The 25,640-nt window shown below is 40.5% G+C and overlaps 1 protein-coding gene across 2 annotated transcripts in view; it reads left to right on the forward strand.

The window, feature by feature from the left end:
• The window catches only part of LOC138363916 (F-box/LRR-repeat protein 16-like), a 153,614-nt gene that overhangs the window by 104,489 nt on the left and 23,485 nt on the right, over positions 1 to 25,640 (forward strand). The window contains exon 5 of one of the 2 annotated variants that reach the window (XM_069323378.1): positions 22,987 to 23,098. The exons of the other annotated variant lie outside the window; for it this stretch is intronic. Coding sequence (XP_069179479.1) covers positions 22,987 to 23,037 — 51 coding nt within the window. The 3' untranslated portion in view covers positions 23,038 to 23,098. Of the gene's footprint in view, positions 1 to 22,986; positions 23,099 to 25,640 lie in introns of those variants that run through there. 2 annotated transcript variants of the gene reach the window in all.

Raw genomic sequence — 25,640 nt, forward strand, 5'->3', positions numbered from 1 at the left:
TCTGTGAGGATGTCGAGGTGTTGCTCGATACGAGTACGGAGGTTTTTGTCAATGTTGCTGTTTCTCCATTTGTTTGTAGCATGAAGTAGTTGCGTTTTTCGGTCATATTTAATAATATATATATATATATATATATATATATATATATATATATATATATATATATATATATATATATATATATATATATATATATATATAATATATATAATATATATATATATATATATATATATATATATATATAATATATATAATATATATATATATATATATATATATATATATATATATATATATATATATATATATATATATATATATATATTATTAAATATGACCGAAAAAGTAAGATTAATAATTCTAACACGAATTTTCTCAATCTTTCGTACATTTCTTTTCACTGTTGGAGGTAAATCAAAAATCAATTCTCCAAAATTCATTTTTATTTCTAGTCTGACGCGACACGTGCGCGTTTCGTAAAACTTATTACATTTTCAAAGACTTTTAGTTTACAAATACACAACTGAATAGAACTTACGCATCTCCGATTTTATATCTACATTTGAGTGAGGTGGATGGGGTGAGGTGGCATTAATAGGGTATTAATTTCATCAACACAAGACAGAACAAGAGGTGGCATTAAAAGGGTATTAATTTCATCAACACAGGACAGAACACGAAACAATGGGTATTGAATAGAAGTGTTTGTAGAAAGCCTATTGGTCCATATTTCTTGATGCTTCTATATTGGAGCGGAGTCTTGAGGTGGGTAGAATATAGTTGTGCATTAATTGGCTGTTGATTGCTGGTGTTGACTTCTTGATGTGTAGTGCCTCGCAAACGTCAAGCCGCCTGCTATCGCTGTATCTATCGATGATTTCTGTGTTGTTTACTAGGATTTCTCTGACGATGGTTTGGCAGTTCCACGACCAAGAGATGGCTTCCTGAACCTTGCAGGAATTAACCTCACTGAGGACCAAGTCACTCTCCTAAATCTGGGCATAAACTGTCATGTTATGTCCAGACCGAGTGAGATGGCCCGGAAAGTAGAGTTGGAAATTCTGTTGGACGACATATTCGACCTCGAGACACAAAAGAAGGTCACTACCAAAGATACCTTACAAGCAGAACTTATTGCAGAAGGAGGAAAGAATCGAGGCAATTACAGAAGCACCATACTGTCCCCCGAGCTCAAAGCGGCAGCTAAAAGCCTTCGTGAGAACAAGGAGATAGTTGTCAGGAGAGGTGACAAGTCGCCAATATATGTCATTCTTAAAAAAGACGAATATCTGGCGAAAATGAACATCATACTCTCTGACGAAACTAAGTTCCAAAGGGTAACGAAGGACACTACAGCCGAATTAAAAGCAAAGGTCAACAAACTGATCGAAACTGTGAACGCCAAGAAATCCGGACTCCACCTGCCAAAGATCATTGGGGAATATAAACCTGGATATGCGAATGGAAATGTCAAGACACACAAGCCTGGAAACCCACTTCGGCCAATCATTAGCCAGATACCCACACCCACGTACAGACTGGCGAAGCGACTCAACGGCCTGCTGACTCCTTATGTTCCCTGCGCCTTCAGCCTGAAGTCTCCAAAGGAATTTGTTGACTTACTGCGGGGCACATGGGCCACAGGGAAAAGAGCCTCGTTGGACGTAGAATCGCTGTTTACCAACGTACCTGTGGACGAGACAATCAGGATGATAGCCGACAGAGTGTATCGTGATCCAGCCTGTACTCCTCTTGACATACCAGAAAATATTCTGAGGAAACTACTCCAAGCTTGTACTAAAGAGGCACCCTTCTTGAGCCCGGATGGGCACATATATAAGCAAGTAGATGGGGTCGCCATGGGTTCTCCCCTAGGTGTCCTGTTTGCAAACTTCTACATGGGTACCATCGAGCAAAAAGTCTTAGTCGACATGAACTTGAAACCGGCCATATACTGCAGGTATGTTGACGACATTTTTACACAGGTACCTGATGTCAGACATCTGCAGGAGCTGAAGGAGGCATTTGAGCAGAGTTCCGTGCTGCGTTTCACCTACGAGATGGAAAAGGATGGGAAGCTGCCCTTTCTAGATGTAACAGTCATGGAAAAGAGCGGAGGTTTCCACACTGCAGTCTACACTAAGGAAACGAACATAGGAATGTGCCTAAATGCCAACAGCGACTGCCCAGACAGGTACAAGTGGAGTGTTGTTAACGCATATGTCGACCGTGCTCTCAGCCACAGCTCAGAATGGAAGCAAGTCGACGAAGAACTCTGTAGGGTAAGGCAGGTCCTAGTCAACAACGGCTTCTCCAATGGTTTCGTCGAAGACATCATAAGAAGGAAAGTGAAACGCCATGCAACCTCTGAAGAGACAAATAACACAACACCTATACCCCCTATTAGACTATTTTACAGGAACTTCTTTTCCACAGCTCATAAAACGGAGGAAAGGGTCCTGAAAGATATTGTTAATAGAAACGTTATCCCTACAGACAAAAATCAGATGATACAACTGACGATTTACTATAAAACCAGAAAAACGGCCAGCCTACTCATGAGAAACTCTCCAGACACAAAACAGAACGCTTTAAAAGAGACTAACGTCGTCTATGCCTTCAAATGCCCTCTTGGGGACTGTAAGCTCCAAAAAACCCAGTATATAGGCAAGACAACAACATCTCTTTCTAGGTGTTTAACGACGCATAAGCAACAGGGCTCCATTAAGGAACATATTATCTCTTCCCACAACCAAACCATCGCCAGAGAAATCCTAGTAAACAACACAGAAATCATCGATAGATACAGCGATAGCAGGCGGCTTGACGTTTGCGAGGCACTACACATCAAGAAGTCAACACCAGCATTCAACAGCCAATTAATGCACAACTATATTCTACCCACCTCAAGACTCCGCTCCAATATAGAAGCATCAAGAAATATGGACCAATAGGCTTTCTACAAACACTTCTATTCAATACCCATTGTTTCGTGTTCTGTCTTGTGTTGATGAAATTAATACCCTATTAATGCCACCTCTTGTTCTGTCTTGTGTTGATGAAATTAATACCCTATTAATGCCACCTCACCCCATCCACCTCACTCAAATGTAGATATAAAATCGGAGATGCGTAAGTTCTATTCAGTTGTGTATTTGTAAACTAAAAGTCTTTGAAAATGTAATAAGTTTTACGAAACGCGCTCGTGTCGCGTCAGACAAGAAATAAAAATGAATTTTGGAGAATTGATTTTTGATTTACCTCCAACAGTGAACAGAAATGAACAAAAGATTGAGAAAATTCGTGTTAGAATTATTAATCTTACTTTTTCGGTCATATTTAATAATATATGTCTACAGGAAAGACTGCTACCAAAATATGTAATATATATATATATATATATATACATATATATATATATATATATATATATATATATATATATATATATATATATATATATATATATATATATATGTCGTACCTAATAGCCAGAACGCACTTCTCAGCCTACTATGCAAGGCCCAATTTGCCTAATAAGCCAAGTTTTCATGAATTATTTGTTTTTCGACTACCTAACCTACCTAACCTAACCTAACCTAACTTTTTCGGCTACCTAACCAAACCTAACCTATAAAGATAGGTTAGGTTAGGTTAGGTAGGGTTGGTTAGGTTCGGTCATATAACTATGTTAATTTTAACTGCAATAATTTTTTTTTTTACCTCAGACACAATGAAATGGATAGCTTTATCATTTAATAAGAAAAAAATTTGAGAAAATAAATTAATTCGGGAAAACTTGGCTTATTAGGCAAATTGGGCCTTGCATAGTAGGCCGAGAAGTGCATTCTGGCTACTAGGTACGACATATATATATATATATATATATATATATATATATATATATATATATATATATATATATATATATATATTATATATATATATGTATATATATATGTCGTACCTAGTAGCCAGAACGCACTTCTCAGCCTACTATGCAAGGCCCGATTTACCTAATAAGCCAAGTTTTCCTGAATGAATATATTTTCTCTAATTTTTTTCTTTTGAAATGATGAAGCTACCCATTTCATTATGTATGAGGTCAATTTTTTTTATTGGAGTTAAAATTAACGTAGATATATGACCGAACCTAATCAACCCTACCTAACCTAACCTAACCTATCTTTATAGGTTAGGTTAGGTTAGGTAGCCGAAAAAGTTAGGTTAGGTTAGGTAGGTTAGGTAGTCGAAAAACAATTAATTCATGAAAACTTGGCTTATTAGGCAAATTGGGCCTTGCATAGTAGGCATAGAAGTGCGTTCTGGCTACTAGGTACGACATATATATATATATATATATATATATATATATATATATATATATATATATATATATATATATATATATATATATATATATATATACAGGCATACCTCAGTTTAAGAGTTTAATTGGTTCCTGGAGACGCCTCGTATTCCGAAAACTCGCATTCCGAAGCTAATTTCCCATAAGAAATAAAGGGAAATGAATTAATCCGTTCCTGACTACCCCAAAAACCCCACATCAAACTAAATTTTTATACCTAATTCATCTAAATAAACCTACAAAACTATGTTCAAGTTATTACTTACCTTGCTGTTGAATGCTGTAGGCGTATGGAAGATGGTGAGGAGGTGGGAGGAAGAGAGGAGTTACTGTTTGGAAGGGGAGTCCCCTTCCATTATCACATCAGGCAGTGAAGACTTCACTGGTATGCACACTCTGGCACATTTTGCCTGCATACCACTAGGACTTGCTTGTTTTACTAAGAATTTGTCTAATGACACTTGTTTTTCCCTACATTTTAACACTTGTCTGTAGTAAGACATCACATTATCATTTAAAAGGTCAATGAAACGGCCTGCTACAGCTTTATCTGGGTGAGTTTTTTCAACAAAACTTTGCAGTTCTTCCCATACTTCACACATTTTCTTAATCAAGACGGGACATCCTCTACTGCCTCTACTCACAGCTATTTTCTTAGGTTGAACCTTACTAATGGCTTTCTTGAGACCCATGGCAAGATATATAATGACAACTTTTATGCTCAAATGGACAAAAAAAACGATAAAAAACTGTAAATCTTCGTGAAGAATTCAGGTGGGATAGTCACTGGACACGAGACACTGGTAAACTGAGGCGCGATCGCCATGCCACCACGCGCCAGTCGGCCTGTACACGTATCAACAAACTCGTGTCCCGAGGTAACCCTCGCCTTCCGAGACATATTTTAGGAGTAAATCCTGCTCGTCTTCCGAAAAACTCGCATACGGGGACATTTGGACCTGTAAATTTGTAGACCTCATCCTGGAAACATTCTTGTATCAACATGTTAAACAAGCTACGAGGATGAGGGAAGGGGACGTTCCCTCCATGCTATATTTGATATTTGCCAGGAAGGAGGAAGAGATATTTGACATTCAGTACCTTCCTCCCTTGGGTAAAAGTGACCATGTCTTTTTGGGAATAAAGTATGCAATGCGTTATAAGCTGGAAGAAAATAAGGAGGTTGAAGCAGTTGAAAAACCAGACTTCAGGAGAGGACATTATGGTGTCCTTAGAAATTTTTTTTAGTGAGTATAATTGGACAGACTTGATGCTAGGCAAGGAAGTGAATGAGATGTATGGCAAGTTTTGTGAAATATATGATAAAGGCACAAAAAAATTTATACCAAAACAGAGATGCAGAACTAGGAAACAGGATTGGTTCAATAGAAATTGCGAGAGGGCTAGAGACCGAAAGACACAAAAATGGAATCAATACAGGAAGAGGCCGAACCCCCAAACATACCAGCGATACAAAGATGCGAGAAACAACTACACGGCAGTGAGGAGAGAGGCAGAAAGAAATTTTGAAAAAGGGATTGCGGACAAATGTAAAACAGAACCAGGTCTATTCTATAAATTCATAAACAACAAATTGCAGGTAAAGGATAATATTCAGAGGTTGAAAATGGGAAATAGATTCACGGAAGATGAAAAGGAAATGTGTGAAACACTAAACGAAAAGTTCCAAAGTGTGTTTGTACAAAATGAAATCTTTAGGGAACCAGATACAAAAAGAATTCCAGAGAACAACATAGAACACATAGAGGTGTCTAGAGACGAAGTGGAAAAAATGCTCAAGGAGCTCGGTAAGAACAAAGCAGCTGGCCCAGATGGCGTTTCACCATGGGTTCTGAGAGAATGTGCATCTGAGCTCAGCATTCCACTTCACCTGATCTTTCAGGCATCCCTGTGTACAGGAATCGTAGCAGACGGGTGGAAACAGGCTAACATAGTTCCAATCTACAAAAGTGGCAGCAGGGAAGACCCCCTCAATTATAGACCTGTATCATTGACAAGTGTAATAGTGAAAGTATTGGAAAAACTAATCAAAACTAAATGGGTAGAACACCTAGAGAGAAATGATATAATATCAGACAGACAGTATGGTTTTCGATCTGGAAGATCCTGTGTATCGAATTTACTCAGTTTCTATGATCGAGCCACAGAGATATTACAGGAAAGAGATGGTTGGGTTGACTGCATCTATCTGGACCTAAAAAAGGCTTTCGACAGAGTTCCACATAAGAGGTTGTTCTGGAAACTGGAAAATATTGGAGGGGTGACAGGTAAGCTTCTATCATGGATGAAAAATTTTCTGACTGATAGAAAAATGAGGGCAGTAATCAGAGGCAATGTATCGGAATGGAGAAATGTCACAAGTGGAGTACCACAGGGTTCAGTTCTTGCACCAGTGATGTTTATTGTGTACATAAATGATCTACCAGTTGGTATACAGAATTATATGAACATGTTTGCTGATGATGCTAAGATAATAGGAAGGATAAGGAATTTAGATGACTGTCATGCCCTTCAAGAAGACCTGGACAAAATAAGTATATGGAGCACCACTTGGCAAATGGAATTTAATGTTAATAAATGTCATGTTATGGAATGTGGAATAGGAGAACATAGACCCCACACAACCTATATATTATGTGAGAAATCTTTAAAGAATTCTGATAAAGAAAGAGATCTAGGAGTGGTTCTAGATAGAAAACTATCACCTGAGGACCACATAAAGAATATTGTGCAAGGAGCCTATGCTATGCTTTCTAACTTCAGAATTGCATTTAAATACATGGATGGCGATATACTAAAGAAATTGTTCATGACTTTTGTTAGGCCAAAGCTAGAATATGCAGCTGTTGTGTGGTGCCCATATCTTAAGAAGCACATCAACAAACTGGAAAAGGTGCAAAGACATGCTACTAAGTGGCTCCCAGAACTGAAGGGCAAGAGCTACGAGGAGAGGTTAGAAGCATTAAATATGCCAAAACTAGAAGACAGAAGAAAAAGAGGTGATATGATCACTACATACAAAATAGTAACAGGAATTGATAAAATCGACAGGGAAGACTTCCTGAGACCTGGAATTTCAAGAACAAGAGGTCATAGATTTAAACTAGCTAAACACAGATGCCGAAGAAATATAAGAAAATTCACCTTCGCAAATAGAGTGGTAGACGGTTGGAACAAGTTAAGTGAGAAGGTGGTGGAGGCCAAGACCGTCAGTAGTTTCAAAGCGTTATATGACAAAGAGTGCTGGGAAGACGGGACACCACGAGCGTAGCTCTCATCCTGTAACTACACTTAGGTAATTACTCGCATTCCGAGGTACCACTGTATATATATATATATATATATTTTATTAAATATGACCGAAAAACGCAACTACTTTATGCTACAAACAAATATATATATATATATATATAGTCCTGGGGACCATTCAGGCTTGTTCGCATTTGTGTTCCTCACGTGTGCCCCAAAGAATGAGGTGATTTGGTGAAATGCTATGCCCAAGATTACCATCCGAGTTGCCGTCGGGGAAGTGGCTCAAATAGCCTCGGCTATCACTTCCTTTTGACAGCCGTGATGGTCAAGGGGATTAAGGCGCCCTGTAGTTACCAGTTGCGTTGCTCCTGGGAGTATGGGTTCGAGTCACTTCTGGGGTGTGAGTTTTCATTCGCATATAGTCCTGGGGACCATTCAGGCTTGTTCGCATATATATATATATATATATATATATATATATATATATATATATATATATATATATATATATATATATATAGTGATGGTGTCCCACTCCTATATTTCTTCCTTCCCAGCTTAGAAGAGTCATATTCCCGTAGCCTAAGTAGTCTCTGATGTCCAGGGAACATTTTCATGTGTGGGAAAGCGTGGAGCGTGATTGAGCTGGCTGTAAATTGGCCAGCTAAGTTTGATAATGCAAGGGGATTACGCCCTTTTGGGGTACAATATGGTGCCGGGCCATCCTGTTTCCCGTCAAGACGTCATGACGCCTTCCGGCACCTGATTGGCCAGGTAAGGTCACGTGCCGGAAGTGACCAATAACGAGAGCCCTCGGGCGGTGTGACGTCACGAGGCGGAGGGCTCTCGGGGCGGCTGGCGCCTGGGCGAGAGAGTAGATCACGAGCCGCCATAGAGTGAGGATGCGCTCAAGTGAGCTCCAGATCTAGAGAGCCCTTACCAGTAGATTTAAGCTTCGCTTAGATTCTGCAGTTTGAGAGGCCATCCAAGTTCCGTGGAGTGCCCAGAAGCAAGGACGGGCCAGATTAGAGAGCCAAGAGCTCTATCAAGAGTCTGCAGCAGAGGGAACGTTGGGCTGGGGACGTCTGGGACGCCCAGAGGACTACGTATTACACATCAAGTGAAAAGCTACGGCCGGGCCAAATCTACTGGCAGTGAGGCGAGGGGAAGCTGTGCTGGACTGCGAGGTGTCGACAGTGCCCGTGAGAGTGAGGACGACGACAGAGGTACCTGTCTCCAGTACCCCGGAGAAGAGGAAGACAGTACCTGTTGGGAATGAGCACGGCGAAGACGCGATACCACGAGGACGACGGAGGAACCCGTGTGTGTGGGAACTGAATGTCGGCAGACCAGAAGCCAGAACCAGGAACCTCATCATCCCTCAACAAAGGACGAGTCAGCTTCGTGGTTGGAATGAAATAAGGTAGATAATTCTCCCTCCCTTTACCCCTTTTGATCTAAGCAAGCTAGGGTATTTTATATGTTGTGAACATTTCTACTTATCATTTTATTGTCTAAGTGACAGAATGTTAGGCTAGGAGCCAAGAGCTCATTTAGGCATGAGTTGGTGCATGTGAGCATTAATGCGGTGATGTTAGTGTTCCTGGAGGTGGTAGCTGGTGTGCAAGGAGCCAGCAACGAACTCTGAAACGCCCAGCTGATCGTATTGCTAGAGGCGTAGGAGAGTCACAACGTTTCTGACAGTTGGAGCCGTCAGCTGATCGTGCTGCCAGAGGCTAAAGGTGTGTGCCCACGGCTTGAGGTGTGGACCCAGTCAGCTGACCGTGTTGCCAGAGACGTGTCAAGAGGAGTGATGCCACCAGCAGACGACTCCACTTATAGACATTTCCTTATGCAATTTATATGTATATAAATATATCTTTGCTTCAGTAAACTTATAAAATAAATGATGAGTTGAGCCTCCATTCTCTAGGGAAATATATATATATATATATATATATATATATATATATATATATATATATATATATATATATATATATATATATATATATATATATATATATATAATATTGAGTGAGATCATTTTATGACACCTTGCACTGCATGTGACATTGCATCCTTAATTAAGATAACCAATAAGACCACTGACGTGTTGCTGGGACACGAGTCTAAACACCCAACTGGCGACCTCAGAGCAGACCAGATATCAAAGAAAGAGAGGGAACCTCCCAGTGTCAGGACGGGCAGGTTCAGGTGAGTTATAGGAGGCTTGAACCTCCCCACTCGCTAGGGGTGTACAAGGCCAGCCCGTGGCCGACTAGGGGAGCCCCGGGGCAGACAGTGGTGCCAGGAACTGAGGGGCTAAGACCCGTGGGAGCAACCCCAACCACAGGTTGGAAGGGGGTGAACCCTGACAGTGGCGACCTTGCCAGGATACATCGAACAACAGTGGACAAAGGATTGCAAGTGCAGGGCATGTGTATTAAGGTCGATATTGGTCTCGGTTTACACTGCTCACTAGTGTATTCCTTGTATACAGTTACTCAATAGTCTAGAGATGGAGGATGACAGAGTAAGGAGTTTATTGAGTCGAGGGACAAGCAGGTGTTGGAAGAGTGCACCAAGGCTCAGCTGCAGCTAGTGGCGGACCATTTTGGGTTGAGATTGAGGTCCTCCAGGGTGGCGGAGCATTGGATTGAGATCATGGCTCAGCTCAAGGCCCAAGAGGAGACTTCCAGGGAAGGACCACCCCAAGTACCTGCCAGTGTTGGTGGGAATCGGAGCGACGAAGGTAGCAGTAGGGGATCCAGCGGTAGTAGCAGGAGAAGCATGAAGCTGGAGATAATTAAAATGCAGCTTGAAGCTCAGCTGAAGCGGGAGGAGCGCAAAGCTCAGCTAAAGCGGAAGGAACGCGAGGCTCAGCTGAAGCGTGAGGAGCGCGAAGCCAAACTGCAACGAGAGGAAGGAGAAAGACAACTGCAACGGGAAGAAATAAAAGCGAAGAAGGAGGTTGAGATGCATCGGGCAGAGCGCGGGCTGCCCTTGGTGTCTGCTCAGCGGGATGATCCCAAGGTCCGGGAATGCGACCTACCAACCTTTGACCCTCTAGAGGCCGAAGCTTTCTTCGACCATTTTGAGAGGATAGCAACATTGAAGGAATTGCCGGAAGAGGATTGGGCTGCGTTAGTGCAGAGTAGGTTGACTGGCGAGGCCAGGGAAGCTATACTGTCTCCACTCGATCATCCGGACTATATGGGAAGGACCCCCAGCCGGATTATCACATTTTTCAGATAATGGTACTTTTTCACCCACGAGTCCATAAGTGACCATTTCCAACTATTTTTATACTACAAACAACATAATTTGAATTGCCTTGTCACATATAATTATTAAATATTCAACTAGAAACCTCAACTTACCTTGTTGGTGTTCGTCTTCTTGATTGATGCCACACATCTTGAAGTTAAAAATTCTTAACAATTTACGTAACCTATATTAACACAACACAAAAATTAACACTTAAAATTACTGTACAGTTCATTAAGCAAAGTTAGTTTTGACTGCCAGCTGCTGAAGCCTCACTGGTTAAAGGCATTTGGGTTGCCTGTGAGGCCTCACTTGTTGAGGGCGCTTGCTTGCGCCTCACTTGATGAAGCACTTGCATGCCCTCACTTGTTATAGGCACTTGGCTTGCCTGTGACGCCTCACTTGTTAAACGTGCTTGCTTGCACCTCACTTGTTGAAGGCGCTTGGCTTGCCTGTGAAGCCTCACTTCTTGAAGGCATTTGGCTTGCCTGTGACGTCTCGCTTGTTGAAGGCGCTTGCTTGCGCCTCACTTCATGAAGCGCTTGCATGCCCTCACTTGTTGAAGGCGCTTGGCTTGCCTGTGGTGCCCCACTGGTTGAACAACACGTAACTTGTCTTTAATTGCTAGGACAACCTTCTTCCTCTTAACACCTCCAGAACGATTGATGCTGCTACCAGACATAGTCTTGGCCAAAAATGTTCAAAGTTACCATGAAAATAAAAAAGTTATTTAAAAAATATTTCACTAATGGCGCAGCACTGTGTATAACACAAGGGACGGACGCACATGGGTTGACCAGTGTTGGACGGGTCCACTTGGGGTGGGGCAGCTATAGCACCTTACGTAGGCCGCCAGGAGGAAAAAAAATCACAATATTTTTTAAGGAAACTTCAGCTTGTGCACATTGCTTTTAGGAAACTTGTTTATTTATTACATAATTACTAGTACTTATTTCATTTGTTTTTGGCTATGATTAATTGTTCTAAAATTAATGGTAATTCCTGTTCCCAGGTGGTCCCTCTCGACGCACTCCTCCCACCCTCCCAACACCACCCACCCACCCCACCTCCTCCTCCACCATGCATCTAGAGCCACAGACGGGATTAATACCGCATGGCCGAATTTTCATCCGGCCAAACCAGCTTTTATCCGGTTCCTGTGGCCATTTTGGCCGGATGTTGTGATAACTTTATCCGATCACGATTTTGGCCATATAAGGGCATTTTCCGGATGTTTGAATCCCGGATAATCGCGGGGTTACAGTATATATATATATATATATATATATATATATATATATATATATATATATATATATATATATTTATATATTTATATATATATATATATATATATATATATATATATATATATATATTATATATAATATATATAAATATATACATGAATATATATATATATATATATATATATATATATATATATCAAACTGAAAACTCACACCCCAGAAGTGACTCGAACCCATACTGCCAGGAGCACTCTGCTAGCATACAGGACACCTTAACCGCTCGACCAACATGACCGGACAAAAGAGGATGGTAGCCGAGGCTATTTCCATCCACCCGCCGCAACCCGTTCTCGCAAATTCGTAAAGTCAATATTGACTTATTAACTACGTGCATAGGTGATATACTAAACATAATAGATACCCTTAAAAAGATTCATAGAAAACACCGACCTTACCTAACCTTGTTAGTATCTTAAGATAAGCATCTTATTGCTTCGTAATTACAATTATTACTTAACCTATACCTATTATAGGTTAGGTAATAATTGTAATTACGAAGCAATAAGATGCTTATCTTAACATACTAAGTAGGTTAGGTAAGGTCGGTGTTTTCTATGTATCTTTTTAAGGGTATCTATTATGTTAAGTATGTCACCTATGCACATATTTAATAAGTCAATATTGACTTATTAAATTTGCGAGAACGGGTTGCCCGCCGGCACTCGGTTGGTAATCTTGAGCATGGTATTTTATCAAATCACCTCATTCTTTGGGGCACACGTGAGAAACACAAATGCGAACAAACCTGAATGGGCCCCAGGACTATATGCAACTGAAAACTCACACCCCAGAAGTGACTCGAACCCATACTGCCAGGAGCACTCTGCTGGCGTACAGGATGCCTTAACCGCTCGACCAACGCGACTGGACAAAAGAGGATGGTAGCCGAGGCTATTTCCATCCCCCCGCCGGCACTCGGTTGGTAATCTTGGGCATGGTATATTATCAAATCACCTCATTTTTTGGGCACACGTGAGGAACACAAATGCAAACAAGCCTGAATGGTCCCTAGGACTATATGCAACTGAAAACTCTCACCCCAGAAGTGACTCGAACCCATACTGCCAGGAGCACTCTGCTCACGTACAGGACACCTTAACTGCTCGACCAACATAACTGGACAAAAGAGGATGGTAGCCGAGGCTATTTCCATCCCCCCCGCCAGAACTCGGTTGGTAATCTTGGGCATGGTATTTTATCAAATCACCTCATTCTTTGGGGCACACGTGAGGAAGGTGTCCTGTACGCCAGCAGAGTGCTCCTGGCAGTATGAGTTCGAGTCACTTCTGGGGTGTGAGTTTTCAGTTGCATATAGTCCTGGGGACCATTTAGGCTTGTTCGCATTTGTGTTCCTCACGTGTGCCCCAAAGAATGAGGTGATTTGATAAAATACTGGCAGCAGGTTTTCTTTTAAACATGCCTCACTGAATATGACCGCATATTCTGTATTTACTATCTTCTGATTTAGGGCTTTTATCCCTCAACTAATTTTCTAGCATCAGGGCTTAGCTGAAAGAGGAGTTCTCTAAAACTCATTTTCGTTATTTTAAGGTAAAGAAAAAAGTGAATTACTATAGAATGTATTACATTTATTTATACAATTTGCACAACGTTTCAAACCTCCTTGGTTCATTCTCAAGTGAAAAGAAATTACAGAACTCTTTAATTTATACCAGTACGGGGTCAGGTGATAAAACAAGTACAATAAAGGAAAAGGCAAGAGGATAAATGGGGGATGAAGCACATACAAAGATTAATCAGGTGTAATAGGCCTGTTATGTTGAGCAGTGTCTTCTGTGTGGGCATCGTTATATTCCGGTCTTGTCCTTACTCTCATGGTGGGTAGAATAAATAGTTCCGTGATTTGGGTGTTCATGGTAGGTTTTTCTATTTTTATGTGAATTACTTCAAGAATTTATAATCTTCTTACATCTTGGGTTTTGTCTATTATACAGGTATTTTTGTTCAACATTTCTCTTGTTAGAGTGATGTCATGGGCTTGTCTCATGTGATTCCTGGGGCCACCGGATTGAAGATGACAGGTCAAACGCCTCGTCAGCTTGGTCGACGTCATACCTATGTACTTAGATTGAAGGTTACATCCTTCGTGGGGGCAAGTGTACATGTATACAACGCTTGACTGCTGTAGAGGGTTCTCCGTCAGCTTCGGGCTGTTTTTAATGAGGAGGAGGTCGGTAGTCTTCTTTGTTTTATAGAATATGATCAGGTCTATGTTTTGGTCAGGAATAGTGCTTTCTACTCCTTTACGAATTATGTCCTTCATTATTCTTTCTTATTCTTTATGTTCACTATGCATAGTTGATTTGTAATATAATTTTATTGGAGATGTTGTGGTTTCTGTACTAGGTTCAGGCTTGTACCATTGGTCCAGGTGTCTTCTTATAGCGGTGTTTATTTCTGTGTTGCTATATCCGTTATTCACCAGTACCTGAGTTATTCTTTCAAACTCTCTACTTACATTGCTCCATTCAGAGCAGTGTGTAAGCGCTCGACGAATATAAGCATTGAGAACACTGGTTTTGTATCTTTGAGGGCATTCACTCTTACCGTTCAGACGTAATCCTATGTTGGTAGGTTTTGTATATACACTGGTGCTTAAAGAGTTTCCTGTTTTTGTTATTAGTACATCTAAGAAAAGCACACTGTTATTTTCACTATTTTCATGTGTAAATCGGAGTACTGACTCTCTCTCTCTCTAGATGACTTTTCAGATCAATTAGTTCATCTGAGTTTTTTACTATGACGAATATGTCTTCTACATAACGGCAGTATACAGTTGGTTTTTGTCTACTACTGAAGACTCTATCTTCGATGGTTCCCATGGAAAAATTAGCGAATAACACTCCTAAGGGGGAGCCCATTGCTACTCCGTCTATTTGTAGATACATGTCCCCTTTCGGACTGATGAAAGGAGCTAACTTTGTACATGCCTCGAGAAGGCTCTTCAAATGTGGCTCGGGTATGTCTAATTTGGGGATGCTCTTGTCTCTGTATACTCTGTCCAGTATCATTTCTATGGTTGTGTCGACTGGGACATTGGTAAATAGGGATTCGACGTCCAGGGAAGCAATGATTCCATTAGGCTGTGTAGTTTTGATTAATTCTAGGAAATCTGCTGATGACTGTAGACTATAGTTGCTAGGAGTTTATGGAGTTAGTAGTTCATTAAGTATTTTTGCCAGGTGATTGATTGGAGTTGGTATTTGGCTGATTATTGGACATAGTGGGTTACCCGGTTTGTGTGTGTGTGTGTGTGTGTGTGTGTATATATATATATATATATATATATATATATATATATATATATATATATATATATATATATATATATATATATATATGTCGTACCTAGTAGCCAGAACGCACTTCTCAGCCTACTATGCAAGGCCCAATTTGCCTAATAAGCGAAGTTTTCATGAAATAATGGTTTTTCGTTTACCTAACCTACCTAACCTAACCTAACCTAACGTTTTCTGCTACCTAACCTAACCTAACCTATAAAGATAGGTTAGGTTAGGTTAGGTAGGGTTGGTTAGGTTCGGTCATATATCTACGTTAATATTAACTCCAATAAAAAAAAATTGCCCTAATACATAATGAAATAGGTAGCTTTATCATTTCATCAGAAAAAAATTAGAGAAAATATAATATTTCAGGAAAACTTGGCTTATTAGGCAAATCGGGCCTTGCATAGTAGGCTGAGAAGTGCGTTCTGGCTACTAGGTACGACATATATATATATATATATATATATATATATATATATATATATATATATATATATATATATATATATATATATATATATATATATATATATGACAATGTCAGACCACGGAGGAAAAATGAAACAGGAAATTTCCTTAAGTACTTTCGTATATTAAATACATCTTCAGAAGGTCCGAAATATACGAAAGTACTTAAGGAAATTTCCTGTTTCATTTTTCCTCCGTGGTCTGACATTGTCACATTCTTAATCACGTGTTTATTTTCGTGATATACACATATATATATATATATATATATATATATATATATATATATATATATGTCGCACCTAGTAGCCAGAATGCACTTCTCAGCCTACTATGCAAGGCCCAATTTGCCTAATAAGCCAAGTTTTCATGAATTAATGTTTTTTCGACTACCTAACCTTCCTAACCTAACCTAACTTTTTCTGCTACCTAACCTAACCTAACCTAACCTATAAAGATAGGTTAGGTAACCTAACCTAACCTATAAAGATAGGTTAGGTAACCTAACCTAACCTATAAAGATAGGTCAGGTTAGGTAAGCTTGGTTAGGTTCGGTCATATATCTACGTTAATTTTAACTCCAATAAAAAAAATTGACCTCATACATAATGAAATGGGTAGCTTTATCATTTCATAAGAAAAAAAATAGAGAAAATATATTAATTCAGGAAAACTTGGCTTATTGGGCAAATCGGGCCTTGCATAGTAGGCTGAGAAGTGCGTTCTGGTTACTAGGTACGACATATATATGTCGTACCTAGTAGCCAGAACGCACTTCTCGGCCTACTATGCAAGGCCCGATTTGCCTAATTAGCCAAGTTTTCATGAATTAATTGTTTTTCGACTACCTAACCTACCTAACCTAACCTAACTTTTTCGGCTACCTAACCTATAAAGATAGGTTAGGTTAGGTTAGGTAGGGTTGGTTAGGTTCGGTCATATATCTACATTAATTTTAACTCCAATAACAAAAAATTGACCTCATACATAATGAAATGGGTAGCTTTATCATTTCATAAGAAAAAAAATAGAGAAAATATAATAATTCAGGAAAACTTGGCTTATTAGGCAAATCGGGCCTTGCATACTAGGCCGAGAAGTGCATTCTGGCTACTAGGTACGACATATATATATATATATATATATATATATATATATATATATATATATATATATATATATATATATTAAATATGACCGAAAAAGTAAGATTAATAATTCTAACACGAATTTTCTCAATCTTTCGTACATTTCTTTTCACTGTTGGTGGTAATTCAAAAATCAATTCTCCAAAATTCATTTTTATTTCTAGTCTGACGCGACACTTGAGTGCGTTTCATAAAACTTATTACATTTTCAAAGACTTTAGTTTACACATACACAACTGAATAGAACTTACACATCTCCGATTTGTTTATATCTACATTTGAGTGAGGTGGATGGGGTGAGGTGGTATTTAGTAGAGTATTAAATTCATCAATACAAGACAGAACACGAAACATTGGGTATTGAATGGAAGTGATTGTAGAAAGCCTATTGGTCCATATTTCTTGATGCTTCTATATTGGGGCGGAGTCTTGAGGTGGGTAGAATATAGTTGAGCATTAATTGGCTGTTGATTGCTGGTGTTGACTTCTTAATGTGTAGTGCCTCGCAAACGTCAAGCCGTCTGCTATCGCTGTATCTATCGATGATTTCTGTGTTGTTTACTAGGATTTCTCTGGCGATGGTTTGGTTGTGGGAAGAGATTATATGTTCCTTAATGGAGCCCTGTTGCTTATGCATCGTTAAACGCCTAGAAAGAGATGTTGTTGTCTTGCCTATATACTGGGTTTTTTGAGGCTTACAGTCCCCAAGAGGGCATTTGAAGGCATAGACGACGTTGGTCTCTTTTAAAGCGTTCTGCTTTGCGTCCGGAGAGTTTCTCATGAGTAGGCTGGCCATTTTTCTGGTTTTATAGAAAATCGTCAGTTGTATCTTCTGATTTTTGTCTGTAGGGATAACGTTTCTACTGACAATATCTTTCAGGAGCCTTTCCTCCGTTTTATGGGCTGTGGAAAAGAAGTTCCTGTAAAATAGTCTAATAGGGGGTATAGGTGTTGTGTTAGTTTATATATATATATATATATATATATATATATATATATATATATATATATATATATATATATATATATATATGTCGTACCTAGTAGCCAGAACGCACTTCTCAGAATACTATTCAGGGCCCCGATTTGCCTAATAAGCCAAGTGTTCATGAATTAATTGTTTTTCGACTACCTAACCTACCTAACCTAACCTAACTTTTTCGGCTACCTAACCTAACCTAACCGTTAAAGATAGGTTAGGTTAGGTTAGGTAGGGTTGGTTAGGTTCGGTCATATATCTACGTTAATATTAACTCCAATAAAAAAAATTGACCTCATACATAATGAAATGGGAAGCTTTATCACTTCATAAGAAAAAAATTAGAGAAAATATATTAATTCAGGAAAACTTGGCTTATTAGGCAAATCGGGCCTTGCATAGTAGGCTGAAAAGTGCGTTCTGGCTGCTAGGTACGACATATATATATATATATATATATATATATATATATATATATATATATATATATATATATATATATATATATATATGTATATGTATATATATATATATATATATATATATATATATATATATATATATATATATATTTATATGTAAGTATATATATATATATATATATATATATATATATATATATATATATATATATATATATATATATATATATATATATATATGTATATATATATATATATATATATATATTAGTATATTTTGGTAGCAGTCTTTCCTGTTGACATATATTATTAAATATGACCGAAAAAGTAAGATTAATAATTCTAACACGAATTTTCTCAATCTTTCGTACATTACGCTTCACTGTTGGAGGTAAATCAAAAATCACTTCTCCAAAATTCATTTTTATTTCTAGTCTGACGCGACACGGGCGCGTTTCGTAAAACTTATTACATTTTCAAAGACTTCACAAATACACAACTGATTAGAACGTATCTCTGATTTTATATCTACATTTGAGTGAGGTGGGAGGGGTGATGTGGCATTAACACAAGACAGAACAAGAGGGGATATTAATAGGGTATTAAAAGTATCAACACAAGACAGAACAGAAACAATGGGTATTGAATAGAAGTGTTTGTAGAAAGCCTATTGGTCCATATTTCTTGATGCTTCTATATTGGAGCGGAGTCTTGAGGTGGGTAGAATATAGTTGTGCAATAATTGGCTGTTGATTGCTGGTGTTGACTTCTTGATGTGTAGTGCCTCGCAAACGTCAAGCCGCCTGCTATCGCTGTATCTATCGATGATTTCTGTGTTGTTTATTAGGATTTCTCTGGCGATGGTTTGGTTATGGGAAGAGATTATATGTTCCTTAATGGAGCCCTGTTGCTTATGCATCGTTAAACGCCTAGAAAGAGATGTTGTTGTCTTGCCTATATACTGGGTTTTTTGGAGCTTACAGTCCCCAAGTGGGCATTTGAAGGCATAGACGACATTAGTCTCTTTTAAAGCGTTCTGTTTTGTGTCTGGAGAGTTTCTCATGAGTAGGCTGGCCGTTTTTCTGGTTTTATAGTAAATCGTCAGTTGTATCCTCTGATTTTTGTCTGTAGGGATAACGTTTCTATTAACAATATCTTTCAGGACCCTTTCCTCCGTTTTATGAGCTGTGGAAAAGAAGTTCCTGTAAAATAGTCTAATAGGGGGTATAGGTGTTGTGTTAGTTGTCTCTTCAGAGGTTGCATGGCTTTTCACTTTCCTTCTTATGATGTCTTCGATGAAACCATTGGAGAATCCGTTATTGACTAGGACCTGCCTTACCCTACAGAGTTCTTCGTCGACTTGCTTCCATTCTGAGCTGTGGCTGAGAGCACGGTCGACGTATGCGTTAACAACACTCCTCTTGTACCTGTCAGGGCAGTCGCTGTTGGCATTTAGGCACATTCCTATGTTTGTTTCCTTAGTATAGACTGCAGTGTGGAAACCTCCGCCCTTTTCCATGACTGTTACATCTAGAAAAGGCAGCTTCCCATCCTTTTCCGTCTCGTAAGTGAAACGCAGCACGGAACTCTGCTCAAATGCCTCCTTCAGCTCCTGCAGATGTCTGACATCAGGTACCTGTGTAAAAATGTTGTCAACATACCTGCAGTATATGGCCGGTTTCAAGTTCATGTTGACTAAGACTTTTTGCTCGATGGTACCCATGTAGAAGTTTGCAAACAGGACACCTAGGGGAGAACCCATGGCGACCCCATCTACTTGCTTATACATGTGCCCATCCGGGCTCAATAAGGGTGCCTCTTTAGTACAAGCTTGGAGTAGTTTCCTCAGAATACTTTCTGGCATGTCAAGAGGAGTACAGGCTGGATCACGATACACTCTGTCGGCTATCATTCCGATTGTCTCGTCCACAGGTACGTTGGTAAACAGCGATTCTACGTCCAACGAGGCTCTTATCCCTCTGGCCCGTGTGCCCCGCAGTAAGTCCACAAATTCCTTTGGAGACTTCAGGCTGAAGGCGCAAGGAACATAAGGAGTCAGCAGGCCGTTGAGTCGCTTTGCCAGTCTGTACGTGGGTGTGGGTATCTGGCTAATGATTGGCCAAAGTGGGTTTCCAGGCTTGTGCGTCTTGACATTTCCATACGCATATCCAGGTTTATATTCCCCAATGTTCTTTGGCAGGTGGAGTCCGGATTTCTTGGCGTTTACAGTTTCGATCAGTTTGTTGACCTTTGCTTTTAATTCGGCTGTAGTGTCCTTCGTTACCCTTTGGAACTTAGTTTGGTCAGAGAGTATGATGTTCATTTTCGCCAGATATTCGTCTTTTTTAAGAATGACATATATTGGCGACTTGTCACCTCTCCTGACAACTATCTCCTTGTTCTCACGAAGGCTTTTAGCTGCATATGTATATATATATCTTTATATATATATATATATATATCTTTATATATATATATATATATATATATATATATATATATATATATATATATATATATATATATATATATATATATATATATATATATATATATATATATATATATATGTAACTGAAAACTCACACCCCAGAAGTGACTCGAACCCATACTGCCAGGAGCAATGCAACTGGTATGTACAGGGACGCCTTAATCCGCTTGACCATCACGACCGGACATAAGGAAGTGAGAGCCTAAGCTATTTGAACCACTTCCCCGCTGGCACTCGGATAGTAATCTTGGGCACAGTATTTTATCAAATCACCTCATTCTTTGGGGCAACACGTGAGGAACACAAATGCAAACAAGCCTAAATGGTCCCCAGGACTATATACAACTGAAAACTCACACCCCAGAAGTGACTCGAACCCATACTGCCAGGAGCAACGCAACTGGTATGTACAGGGACGCCTTAATCCGCTTGACCATCACGACCGGACATAAGGAAGTGATAGCCTAAGCTATTTGAACCACTTCCCCGCCGGCACTCGGATAGTAATCTTGGGCATAGCATTTTATCAAATCACTTCATTCTTTGGGGCAACACGTGAGGAACACAAATGCAAACAAGCCTGAATGGTCCCCAGGACTATATACAACTGAAAACTCACACCCCAGAAGTGACTCGAACCCATACTGCCAGGAGCAACGCAACTGGTATGTACAGGGACGCCTTAATCCGCTTGACCATCACGACCGGACATAAGGAAGTGATAGCCTAAGCTATTTGAACCACTTCCCCGCCGGCACTCGGATAGTAATCTTGGGCATAGCATTTTATCAAATCACCTCATTCTTTGGGGCAACACGTGAGGAACACAAATGCAAACAAGCCTGAATAGTCCCCAGGACTATATACAACTGAAAACTCACACCCCAGAAGTGACTCGAACCCATACTGCCAGGAGCAACGCAACTGGTATGTACAGGGACGCCTTAATCCGCTTGACCATCACAACCGGACATAAGGAAGTGATAGCCTAAGCTATTTGAACCACTTCCCCGCCGGCACTCGGATAGTAATCTTGGGCATAGCATTTTATCAAATCACCTCATTCTTTGGGGCAACACGTGAGGAACACAAATGCAAACAAGCCTGAATGGTCCCCAGGACTATATACAACTGAAAACTCACACCCCAGAAGTGACTCGAACCCATACTGCCAGGAGCAACGCAACTGGTATGTACAGGGACGCCTTAATCCGCTTGACCATCACGACCGGACATAAGGAAGTGATAGCCTAAGCTATATGAACCACTTCCCCGCCGGCACTCGGATAGTAATCTTGGGCATAGCATTTTATCAAATCACCTCATTCTTTGGGGCAACACGTGAGGAACACAAATGCAAACAAGCCTGAATGGTCCCCAGGACTATATACAACTGAAAACTCACACCCCAGAAGTGAGTCCCTCTGTCTTCGTCTTTGGTGAAGTAGCTCCTGGGAGTCGTTGGGGCTCCCCGCCAAGAAACCAGCGTTGAATGTAATGAAACACCATTTTCTGGGTGAGTCCCAGAGGCTCCCCGGCAACCCTCCCTCCGGTCGGCGGTTTTTGCGTATTTTGATAACCAGCCTCAGAACTGCAGGGTGGATTGCCGGCACTTGTCCAATCGTTTGTCAAATTTTGTCATTTTTAATCATAATTGGGGTTTGTTTTGGGGCGCTTACCTTTCTGTGTGCCTGTCCCGGTCGATGGCAGATATAGAATGCTCCAAATAACATGTGCATTTCTATAGGCCATTGCTCCTCGTGCTTGTTTGAGGGGGCCTGATTTTGGCTCGTGGTTTCCGGTAGGCCTAGAACTCCACCCACATCGACTGATGCCAAAATTAGGGATATCCATATCAGCCTGGATAGCTCCGGTGAGCCTCCGGGACTCGCCCAGAATATGGCATTTCATTACATTCAACGCTGTTTTTTGTTTTTTTTTGCAGGCAGTTCGGTTTTTAAAAAACAAGTTAAGAAGGTTGGACAAAGGACAGTGAAGTGCTCATTGATGAAGAAAAGTTAACTACGCAGTTTAATAAATTATTATCTTTATATGAAGTTTTGTTTCATTATCTCACTTTATTTTTGCCATTATTCCTCATTGATGTAGTTCATTGTATTAGCAGCAGTAATAGACGTCCCTTGATGAGAGGAAACAATATAGGGCAGCACAATGGGCAGGCTGCCTCATAATCGCAGGCTGTTGGGAATGGATGACAGATTTATCCGTGGATACCTGCTTGATGGGGCTCTGGGAGTTCTTCTACTCTCCAGCCTGGCCCAAGGCTAGGCTTGACTTGTGAGAGTTTGGTCCACCAGGCTGTTGCTTGGAGCAGCCCGCAGGCCCACATACCCATCACAGCCTGGTTGGTCTGGCACTCCTTAAAGAAAACAATCTAGTTTTCTCTTGAAGATTTCCACGGTTGTTCCGGCAATATTTTTGATGCTCACTGGTAGGACGTTGAACAACCGCGTGGAAAATATACAAATTCTCTATTTTTAATACTTCAAGAGTAACGAAGCCCGAAGTAAGTAATTATCAAAAGCAGGCACCAAACTGGGAAGGCTATGTAGCACCATCAAATGAACAGAATAATCGTAGGGAGCTAAATATCACTAAGGATGCCAATATGATAATAGAAACACATAAAGGGAACGACATCAAAGGCATCCGATTCACCAAGAATGCTATCAAAGACAAGTGGCCACAAGGGATGGTTGGAAAGCAGGACGCACATTCGCCAGGAAGTCAGGATATTCAACGATGATATGCACGACTGTAAGAGGGACAATACAGTTTGGACAATAGGGAGTGGGGCGGAGCTCCATTAATGCCCGCGAGTTAAGCGTGTATGGCTAATACGCAACCTCGCCAGAGCTGTTTCCCACCGCCGGTTACGGTGGTAGGAGGAAGGCCATGAGGACACACTACTCTTAAGAGCACACAGTTTGTTACCAGTAACAGAAGACCAACAATCCTGCCAACAGGCAAAGATGGAGGATTGAATAACTAGGTAAAAGTCGGAATAAGGAATACCTTTACGGGAGATGGGACAAGTGCGGATAGCTTCCTTAGCAGCAGCGTCCGCATGCTCATTTAAGGGCACACCAATATGGCTGGGAACTCAGCAAAACTCCACTGGCTTAAATCTACTGGAGATAAGAAACAGCCAATGTCGAATCTCAGCTACCACCGGATGGAATGGATTAAAAGACTCCAGAGCCTAGAGGGCACTGTGAGAGTTAACTACAACAACAAAAGAGCATTGACATTGAGAAAGCAGTTGACGAAGAGCATATAGAATAGCATAAAGTTCTGTGTGAAGTTACTAGTCTCCTGAGGCAGGCGACACTTATAGGTGTGGGCAGGAAAAACAGTAGAGTAGCCTACACCGTCTACAGACTTAGACCCATTTGTGAAGATAGAAATGAAGTGGGAGTGTGAAGAAAGGTGTTCAAGGAAAAAGCATTAAATAACTGTATGAAGGGTAAAAGCTGTAGTCATGAGGGTCAGGATTTTACAAAATTTAGGAAGGGGGGGGGGGGACTACACGTGGGCAAGGACGAAACATGAGGAAAAATATTGATAACACGAACCGAAAGAATTGTGTAGGCAAGATAACCAGGCAGAAAGAGGGAGGTGGTGTAAGGGAACAGGGACCACAGGAGGGGCGGTCCCTATGTCAAAGCGCGACATAGGCGAGAGTGAGGATGTTGTAAGGACCACACAAGGTAGCGAAGACAGTAGCTATCATGGTGGTCCTGGAGAGACAGGACGCTGGTTTACACATACAGGCTGAGGGTTGGAGTCGAACAAAATTACCAGAGCTGAGGCGTAACCCAGTATGGTGCAGAGCATCCAGACAATGAAGAGTAGAAAGTGAAGCAGACCAGTAAGCAAGGTAACCATAATCGAGTATAGACAGAACAAGAGAAGAGCATGCTCCTATCAGCTCCCTAAGACGTATGGGACAAGACCTTAAGTAAGTAAAGGGCCTTAGAGCATTCAACTCATTGGTAAGATATATGGGGGTGACCAAGACAAACGAGTGTCAAAGATTAGTCCCCAAAAGCTTAGCAGAATCTTTGTACAAAAGAGGATGACCATAAAACGACAGAGGGGGACGAAGAACAACCGGCTTTCAAGTAAAAGTCATAGCACAAGTTTTAGTTGTGGAGATACTCGCTTAACCCATGGTCACTTGATGGAGCGCCGCCCTGCTCCTTATTGTCCTAGTTGCATTGTCCCTCTTACGGTCGTGCATGTCCTTCTTGAATGTCCTGACTTCCAGGACGAGCGTGTGTCTTGCTTTCCGACCGCCCCTCGCGGTCACCTGTCCCTCGATAGAATTCTTGGTGACTCGGATACTTTTGATATCGTTCGCCTTATGCGTTTTTGTTCTCGTATTGGCATCCTTGGTAATATTTAGCGCCCTCTGATTATTTTGTGTATTTGATGGTGCTACATAGCCTTCCCGGTTTGGTGCCTTCTTTTGATAATTACTTACTTACTTAGTTGTGGAGAACCTGAAGCCATGATTAGTGGCCCAGGACAACATGGCATCAGTTGCAAGTTCAAGCCACCGTTGAAGGAAAGGCG

Source organism: Procambarus clarkii, chromosome 12 (assembly GCF_040958095.1).
Source record: "Procambarus clarkii isolate CNS0578487 chromosome 12, FALCON_Pclarkii_2.0, whole genome shotgun sequence".
NCBI lineage: Eukaryota > Metazoa > Arthropoda > Malacostraca > Decapoda > Cambaridae > Procambarus > Procambarus clarkii.